This window comes from Delphinus delphis, chromosome 5 (genome assembly GCF_949987515.2).
Source record: "Delphinus delphis chromosome 5, mDelDel1.2, whole genome shotgun sequence".
Lineage (NCBI taxonomy): Eukaryota > Metazoa > Chordata > Mammalia > Artiodactyla > Delphinidae > Delphinus > Delphinus delphis.
This window is the reverse complement of record NC_082687.1, coordinates 135979359-135988705: the sequence shown is the minus strand read 5'-3', so window position 1 is coordinate 135988705 and position 9347 is coordinate 135979359. Positions and strand designations below refer to the sequence as shown.

Sequence of the window (9347 nt, the reverse complement as noted above, 5' to 3'; positions counted from 1 at the left end):
GACAATGAAGATGAAGATGAAGATGAAGATGACAGACACGCGCATGCTTCAGATGCCACTCTCCCTCTCTGAGCTTCAGTTTCCTCATGCAAAGCTAGGGGCGAACTTGAACTTGGTTCTCCAAAGGTGGAGACAGCGTGCTGGCAGGGAGCTTCAGGGCCTCGTAGTCAGGAAGGGTGCTGTGTGACCCTGGGCAGGTTGCTTTCCTTCTCTGTTTGGGAAAGTGAGTGGGAGAGTCTTCAGGGACCCCCCCCCCCACAAGGAGCGCAATTTTTATCCCCAGCCCTGGGGACTCCTCCAGGAGGGGCCCCTTCTCCCTGCTTCCATGGCTCCGCCCTGTGCCTGGCCCACGGTCGTTACTGAGCCTGTGCACAGTAAGATCACAGTGAACCTGAGTGAGCAGGTGACTGGATGGACCCAGTGGAGACACCGTTTCTAAAACTGGGGCAGCAGGGCTTCTGGGCTGTGTGCCTACTGTGCGCCAGACGCATGCCCATCTCACGCCTACTCTGCTGAAAGAGGAGACTGGGGCCTTGCTGCCCGGGGCCCCGGCCACCAAAGGAACAGAGAAGGACCGGAGCCCAGTTGGACTGGAGCCCAGCTGGCCTGGGGCCCAAGCCAGCCGCGCGCTGGCCTCCAGCCGCCTGCTTCTCGCCTTGGCCACAAGCGGGGGGCCGGCCACCCTGTTCTGCGTGCCTACTGTGTGCGGGCACGGTTTCTCTTCATGCTCAGAACCTTGAGGTAGGGTTTGGTTTTGGTCACAGATGCAGAGGAGACTGAGGGTCTGAGAGGCCGAGCGACTCGATCAGAGTGACTCAAGCTTTGGTTCGGGGCTCTGCAGCCTGCGGTTGCTGGAGCTCTTCCCGTAGCAATAAGCACCGTTAATAGGAAACAGGCCACTACTGGCCTGGCCCTGGCACTGCGCTGAGCCCTCTGCCTCTCGAATACTCACTTCGACCCAGATGCAGGGATTCTGATAATCTCGCTTTAGCTGCGACCAAACCGGGGCTCAGAGAAGTAAACTTTCTCACCCCAGAGCCCACAGCTTCTAAGTGGGGAGCTGGGATTTGAACCCAGATGTTGGACAACCGAGTCTCGCCTGGACCTCCAGGTCTGCCGCCCGAGGGCAAGGGGTCCCAGGAGGCCAGAGCCCCCAGGGGGGGCCTGGGGTGGGGGACTGGGACCCCAGGCGGGAGGGGCAGGGGCACGACAGCTTGTGGAAGGTCAGGGAAGGCACGGGTTCCGAGGCACGTGGTGGGCCAGGAGTGAGCCGGCCACCGTCCCCAGCCCATGCGGCGAGGCTACGGGCCCATGACCTCGGAGAGCTGTGTCCCTGGGGTTACTGTGATGGGGCTTCCGGCTGCATCCAGCGCAGGTCACCCCGCCTCCGTGTTTCCAATTACAGCTGGCCTCCTCCTACCTTCCACACCCGCCCAGCCCACAGAGAAGGCAGCCTGGGGTCAAGGTTAGATGGAAGGTTTGTTGGCAGTTCTGCTGGGACCAGCTCCTTCCCCCAGGAGGTGCCAGTTCTGGAAGCTCTCTGCTGCCCCCTGGTGGGGGAGGCCTGGGAGGGGCCGGCAGCGTGGCAGGGCCACTATGGGGCTCCCCGACCCACCCCAGGACCAGAGGAAGGATGATGGAGCCCCCCTGCCCTCCTTCCCCGGGCCTTCCAGGCGCTGCATCCCGGGCGCAAAACCAAACCAGGGCTCTCCTGCCTCGGGAGCCCCTCTCCAGGCTCCGTTTTTTTCTGTTAATGGGGAGGATGGGAAGTACAATGGCTGCTTCAGGGTCCAGCAGATTTCTTTGGGGACACGAAAATGTTTTGAGCTAGACAGAGTGGTGGCTGCACAGCACTGCGAAGCCCTAAGTGCCACTGAACTGTTCACTTTAATGGTTAATTTTATGTTACGTGCATTTCATCTCATGAAAAAGAGAAGCTTCGGGACGTCCCTGGTTAGTCCAGTGGTTAGGAATCCAAGCTTCCACCGCAGGGGCATGAGTTCAATCCCTGGTCGGGGAACGAAGACCCCATAGGCCACGCAGCCAAAAAAAAAAAAAAAAAAAGAGAGAGAGAGAGAGAAGCTTGGAATAGTGCTGTGGGGTGGGTGAGAGCCACTGGGGATGCCCACGGCCTCTGAACCTGGCACCCTGTCTGGAAGTCGGGGAGCTGAGTTCAACCCTGCCTAGACTCCTGGTGCTTGGCGGGTTGCTGGGAGGGAAGGGGAGAGAGAGGGCGGGGAGGGCTGGGGTAGACGGCCCAGGTAAGCCTTTAAATACACTCCGCAGTGGACGCCACGTCGGGCTGGAGGCCCTGACACCACGTGTCCTGAGGGCCGACTGGGGGCTGGAGGTGGGAGTGGCCAGGCTGGGCAGGAGGACAGCCAGGTGGGGGGCACTTGGACCCCCTTCTCCTGTCTCCATCACTTTCAGGACACAGAACTGGGGTAGAGAGGTATGGAACCATGTACCCGCCCTTGGGTCCTAATGGGACACATCGCATGGGGCAGGCTGGCAGAGTGGTGCAGTGGTTACTATGCTGGGCTCTGGAGCTCTGCCCCTACCTACCTGCTGTGTGACTTCAGGCAACAGACCTAACCTCTCTGTGCCTCTGTTTCTTCAACTATAAACAGATATAACAGTTCCGACTTCACAGGGTGGTTTGAGGATTAAAGGCAGACAGAGCACAGTGCTGGACATTCAGTGAGGGTCCAGGGAACGGAGAAGAGGCCCAGGGAATCCCACCACCTGAAACTGGGGTTTGAGGGAAGGACTTGCCCAAGGCCACACCGTGAGTGACAGGCTGGGGGGACCTGGCCTGGGTCGGCTAGACTCACAGTCCTGCCCGCTCATACCCGAGGACGGGATGCAGCAGCAGGGTGGCCCCCGGGGACAGGGCCCAGTCCCCAGACACTCCCGAGGAGGCAGCCCAGGGAGGGGAGCCTGAGGACTCCAGGGTTTGGCAAAAAACATTTATTGCTATTTGACCTCTGCCCTCGTGCCCGCATTTCCCAGGAAGCGAGCCCCCTGAGACACTGGGACAGACGGAGGCCACGGCTCAGGACGGGGGCCCGGGGACCAGCCAGGCCGCCCGCCCGCAGCACCGCCCAGGGGCCAGGTGTCCCCGGCGGATGTTAAGCTCGGTGGCAAAGGTCCGAGCCTTCTGGTAGAAGAACAGGGACTTCTCCCGGTCCAGGAGGAAGTTGTGGTAGATGGCAGCCAGGCGCGTGTAGATCTTCATCTGCGCCTTCTTGTTGCCCAGGTCCACGGCCGCTGCCAGTGCCAGCTGGTAGTACCCGGCCGCGTCGAGCGGGTCCTGCAGGGGAGATGGCATGTAATCAATAGGACAGCTCCGCACCGGGTGCTTTGGGGGAGGTGTCTCCCCCAAGGCTGTGCCCTGCCTGCCTCTCCAACCCCAGGGCTGGGCCCACGACAGAGCTCCAGGGGCACAGGACGCTTCGTCGCCCCAGACGGGCCACACCCGGGGCTGCCTGAGAGCAACTGGAGGTCTGCGGGGGCCTGGACTGGTGTCTCGGTGGCCCTGGTCCCTCCTGTGCTCTAGACCCACTGGTCCTCCCCCTTCCTGGGGCCAGGGTCTCGAACCTCGTAGCACCCAGCGTCCCCTCGTCCTGGAAGCCTCTTCCCTGCTCACCCCTGGGACCTGGGGGGACATCTGTGGCTTCCCCTTGAGCTGAGCTGGGGTCTGACTGGCTGCTCTGAGAGCTCCCAGCAGGGCTACCCCGGCCCAGGGTGGCCACGGCTTGACTCCCTCCAGCCCACGTCCACACTGATGCCAGCACGAACGGCCTTCCCCAGGCCAGGCCCAGCGCAAAGCCGCTCATGGGTGTCATCTCAGAATCCCCTGCAGCTCCAAGGGGGCGTGCCTCCCCCCAGGTCATGGGATCCCGTTTCAGACACATCTTTGCCTCAAACCCAACGTTCCCAGGCTGGGATGTTCCCCACCCCCGCCAACTCCTGTCTCCCACCCCAGCATCCCCAGGTCCTCCACCCGAGGTCACCCAAGGGACTGCTCTAAACCCAAACCCAGCCCGGCCACCCCCTGCTCACAATGCCTGCCCAGGACACAGGACGAAGTCCAATGTCACCAGCCCTGGCCCCTCACTACCCCCCCGCCCCCCGCCGAGCAAGGACCCAGAAGACAATTAAAGCAGGTGTGTGTAGCAGTTCAGCGACACTGTCCCAGCCCCGGCCCCGGCTAGGCACAGGACCCTGTGTGGAAGGCAGGGATGGGGAGGCCAACACGGCTGATTCTGGAACTACAGGACCACAAGGGTCGACCAGCACTGAAACAGAGGGAAGCTGTGGGAGCCTGGGAAGCACCTGACTCAGCCTGGGGTGGGATGGGAGGGCTTCCTGGAGGAGGAGGCATCTCAAATAATGGAAGGAATTGGCCAGAGTGGGCGGTTGGGGGTGGTGGTGTGCATTCCTGTGCACGTGTGCACATGTGTGTGTACAGGCTAGCGGGTGGCAGACCCAGAATTCACACCCAAATCTTTCCTAGTCCAAGCCTCGCCCTTTCAGCTATGACCCACCACACACAGGCTAAAGATGGTCCTGCCTCTGTCCAGGTCCTCTTTCTCCTTCCCATCCCTGCCCCACGCAGGAGAGCCCCTTGGTCACACCCAGGGCACGAGGGGGCCGCTTTCCCTCCTGGGCACGTGGAGAAGGATGGGAGGTGAGGGAATTCTAAGGCCTCAGCGTGGTAAAGGCAGGCGTGGCCTCGGCAGGGCGATCACGGTGAGGCTGTGGATGGTAGCACAGCCTGGGAAGCCCATTTGGAGGGAAGCGAAGACGTTCTCTGCCCCTTGACCCCAGTTGCCCAGCCAAGGGAACCTGGCCTCAGTTGCAGCCCTGCCCTTTCCTTCCTGCCCAGAGTGACTGTGGAGGGATTAGCGCCCGTCCCCAGGGCTCCCTCCCAGCGTCAGGGGCCAGCGAGCGTTCCGCCTGGGCTTAGATCAGATACCTGGGGTCTGGAACTGACCCTGGCCTGGCTCACCCCCCCTTCCCCATCTTGGGTAAATCTGTTCACCTCTCCAGCCTCAGTTTCCCCTTCTTGTTTTGAGCTGAGGAACCTCACACGGCTCCCTGCTGAGGTACAGAAGCGATCATGCAGAACCTGGGGTGGTACGTGCTCGATGTGGCCCTATCCTCAGACCGTCCAGGGCCACAGGGCTCGGGGCGAACGGAGAGGTTGGCTCAGGAGAGGCTGGCCCCAGTCGCTCCACCACCAGGCCCCCCGCCCAGGAGGGGGGCCCTGATGTGGAGAGAACGAGCAGGGTCGCAGGGCCCCAGGGTGCCAGGGTGTGAGTCTCGGAGGCCCATGCCCGCAGGGCCACAGGGCTGCAGAGTCCCAGGCGCTGAAGGTGAAGTGCGCTATTCCTCATTCTACCGTAATTAGCTACCCACTCCTGGCCTCAGTCTCCGCCCTGTCCTGTGGACTCACCAGCTCCTCCTACAGCAAAGCATTTGAAGAGCCAACCACACAAATTCCGGACAGCACGGAGCCTGGACAGCACGGAGTCTGGACAGCATGGAGCCCGGACACCACGGAGCCCGGACAGCACGGAGTCTGGACAGAATATAGCCCGGACAGCACGGAGTCTGGACAGCATGGAGTCCGGACAGCATGGAGTCTGAACAGCAAGGAGCCTGGACAGCACGGAGCCCGGACAGCATGGAGCCCAGACAGCACGGAGCCCAGACAGCACAGAGCCCAGACAGCACGGAGCCCAGACAGCACGGAGTCTGGACAGAATATAGCCCGGACAGCATGGAGCCCGGACAGCATGGAGCCTGGACAGCACGAAGTCCAGACAGCACGAAGCCCGGACAGCACGGAGTCTGGACAGCATGGAGCCCAGACAGCATGGAGCCTGGACAGCATGGAGCCTGGACAGCATGGAGTCTGAACAGCAAGGAGCCTGGACAGCATGGAGCCCGGACAGCATGGAGCCCGGACAGCATGGAACCCGGACAGCACGGAGCCTGGACCCCGGTGGGGCTCAGCGCAGGGGTCATCACTGCCCTTGGGATCCCCCAGCACTGCCTGGCTCTGACAGAGCAGAGGCTGCAGTGACCACTTCTGACCACCATGTGTCACCAGTGCACAGGCTGGTCTGCCCTATAGGCAGGGGACTGGGGGTCACCTGCAGGGAGTGGGGAATCTTCCAGGGCCACGCCAGCTCCTAGATGCCATTAGTTGGGGAGGGGAAAGGGAAGTGCTCAGCCCCTGCGCTGGGGCACCCTCACCCCTCAACCAACACAGAGCAGGGACCCTGTGCAGGTGCTGTGCTAGACGCAGAGTGGGGGTGACGGGGGGTGTCTGCCCGTACGGGGAGCGGCGGGGAACAATAGAGGAGACATTTCCAGGCCCTCGTCTGCATCCACGGCGGGGCTCAGAGACAAATGGAAAAGCGGTCCCCTTCTCCTCCCAGTCCTGTGGCACCCCACCTCGAGCCCCAGCTTCCGTCTCTGTGAAGTGAGGTGATAACAGTGCCCCTACCCCCATCCAGGTGATGTGAGGATTCCAGGAAGGAAGCGCTCTGCACAGACTGGCGAGCTTCCTGGAGGAGACGGCAGGGTTTGGGTTGCACCTTGCAACGTGGGTCTCTGGGAATAACGGCGACCCTTCCCCTGCCCCAGGAATGTCTTTATCCCCCTCCCCCATTATTCTGTGGCTAATTCCTGCTCGACTCCCGAGACTCAGCTTTGCTCAGCCCCTCCAGGAGCCCCCCGCCGCCACTATGCACCATTTTGTCCTCTACCCAATGGCTGCATCATCTGTTCACACGTCAGCCTCCTGCCTGACCCTGGGCTCTAGAGGGCAGGGCCTGACCCGCAGGGGGACTCAGAGAGTGTCCGCTGGCCTTGCCTCTCCTCACAGGAAGCCCACTGGGACCCAGGCCTCCCCGGTGTGCGTGCACGATGGCCGCCTAACCCCAGCGTCCCAGCCCTGCCTGCACCCGCCCACCTTGAGGTCGTAGAAGATGATGTCTCCGAGCACCAGATACACCTTCACGTAGTACAGGGTCTCCTCGTCAAATTCCAGTGGCGAGGTGCAGAGCGAGAGTGCCTTGAGGTAGAAGTGCTCGGCCAGCTCCCCGTGGCCCAGCTGCTGGTGCAAGGCGGCCAGCCGATGGTAGGCCACCCGCTCGTTCAGCCGGTCCCCTGGGGACGCAGGGAGGGGTCACGAGTGAGGACACGGCTGCTCAGGGTGGCGGGGCACAGGTCAGCCAGGAGCACCTGGCCGTCACCGTCTCCGAGCTCCAGCCGGCCCCTTCCTGGCCCCAGACTCACTTTCCCATCTGTAAAGGGGACCTGATAAGGCCCGCTCCCCTTCTTCCTCGGGGATGCGGCAGAGTCATGGATCACGCTGCCCTGGCTCTGGGCCTGCACGGACCCCCCTGGACAGGGGGCTTTGGTGACTGTTTTGACTGGAGAACCCAAAGTCCTGCGGTCTGTGCACCTGCAGGTGCCAGGGCCCCGGTCAACCTGAAAACACGACCTTTGGCCTCCCGCTGTACAGTCAGCGGCCCCTACCCCGTCCTCGGGGAGTCACCACACGAGGCTGTCTCCAAGATCCTCCCCCTTCCAGGGCTCCCCTGCTGGGCACCTACTGTGTGCCCAGCCCTCCTGGGCTCCCTGTCTCGGGGAAGACATTAGGCACAGAGAGATGCGGGCATTGAGGGACCGGCCTCTGAAAAGGGGACCGGGATTTGGCCAGCCAGCAGGGGCTGCTGGCGGCGAGTGGGGAAGGGACAGCGGGAGGGGACAGCAGGCAGAAAGGCACGGGCTGGGCCCGCCTGGGGCCTTGGCCAGCCTTGTGGTCAGCAAGGTGGGGGGCGGCGGGGGAGCCGCAGAGCTGGCGTTGCTCGTCCAGCCTGCGGCGCTTCCTGAGACCCCGGGCGGGCGGGCGGGGCGGGTGCGCTGCTGCCCGTCTCAGCAGCCTGGCCCGCAGGAGAGGCGCCTGCAGCCCGGGAGACGCGCGGCCGCGCTCAGACCTCAGAGGGGGAGGCCCTGGGCCCCGGGTGCGGCTTACCGAGGGTGACGCTGAGGGCCAGGGCCGTGTGGGCGAACTCCAGGCCCTCCTGCGGCGCCTCCGTCTCGGCCAGCAGCGCTGCCAGCTTGTTGCAGAGACGCAGCTCGGCCTCCTGGCTCCCCGTGTTCACGGCCAGGGGCAGCGCCCGGTCCTGCGAGCACAGGCGGGCGGGTCAGGCCTCCGCCCGCAGCAGCCAGCCAGGCCCGGTACCCTCCTCAGAGCCCCCACTAACCCACTGGAGCTTTACACAGCTCTGCCCCCCCAGGAAAGGCCAGCTCAGAGTGGTGGGACACCCCCAGCGTCACTGGGCCACGAGTCAGCTGGGTGTGAGCCTTGCCCATCGAGCTACACCACACACACTCAGACCAGCCCTGACCCTCCTGGGTGGTGGGCGCCTGACCAGGAAGGTCCAACGCCCCTCTAGGCTCTAAATACGCCGCGCTTATCTGTCCCCTGGGGCTGAGCCACACGCACGAGCTGGGCAGACGGCCGGGGAGAAGCTGCCCTCCCTGGCAGGCACGTGCAGACCTGGCCCTGCTCCGGGTCCTCCCCCTGATGTGCTGTGTGTCCTTAGGCACACCCCTGTGCCTCTCTGAGCCTGTTTCTTCATCTGTAAAACGGGGACAGTCCTCGCCTCCCAGGGGTGTTTGGATCACGGAGATGCATGTCCTCCGATGGTCCTTCTTTGCTCTGTCCCTCCCAGGCTGGGGCTGGGGGCCAAGGTCATCCCTGGCCAAACCACCGGGAAACTAAACATGTGCGTGGGGGACGCCGCCTCCAGGAGGGATGCCCCCTGAGGCCCACCCGCCTGGACCCACAGCCGCCGCTCACCCGGTAGAAGGACACGGCTTTCTCCCGCTCCCAGGTCCCGTTGAAGAAGATGTCTCCGGCCGCCTCAAAGAGCTGCAGCCCCAGCTTGGGGTCCCCTGTGTACAGGGCCGCGTTCTGTGCCACCTGTGGGGATGCAGAAACTCTCATGGGTCCCCCAGTGACCCGGCAGGGCGAGGCGGCAGGGCCCGCTGGGGGAAGCTCACAGCCACCTGCCGGCCGCCCGGGACCCTCTATCACACCGACACGGAGCGAGGGTTCTTTCCTCTCATACACCTCAGTCCCTGTGCATGCGGGGCCCTTGTCCCCTGCTGGCATGAGGACAAATCATCTAAGCTCTGTGTCCCAGGAGGAGGCCTTTCCAGCTGAGGCCCCAGGAGCCGGCACGTGTGGGCTGGGGAGGCGCTCGGGACGGAGCTCAGAGCCAGCCTCTGAATCCTGCCGGCCGTGCCCAGACCACAGC

The 9347-nt window shown here is 63.5% G+C and overlaps 1 protein-coding gene across 4 annotated transcripts in view; it reads right to left on the bottom strand.

Moving 5' to 3' along the window:
- Positions 1 to 2956: 2956 nt before the first annotated feature.
- Positions 2957 to 9347, bottom strand: part of SH3TC1 (SH3 domain and tetratricopeptide repeats 1) — a 36748-nt gene continuing 30357 nt past the window's right edge. For all 4 annotated transcript variants that reach the window (XM_060013034.1, XM_060013036.2, XM_060013035.1 and 1 more), the window contains 4 exons: positions 8888 to 9010; positions 8057 to 8207; positions 6989 to 7185; positions 2957 to 3313 (listed from right to left, as the gene is read on the bottom strand). In XM_060013034.1, coding sequence (XP_059869017.1) covers positions 3056 to 3313; positions 6989 to 7185; positions 8057 to 8207; positions 8888 to 9010 — 729 coding nt within the window. In that variant the 3' untranslated portion in view covers positions 2957 to 3055. The remainder of the gene's footprint in view (positions 3314 to 6988; positions 7186 to 8056; positions 8208 to 8887; positions 9011 to 9347) is intronic.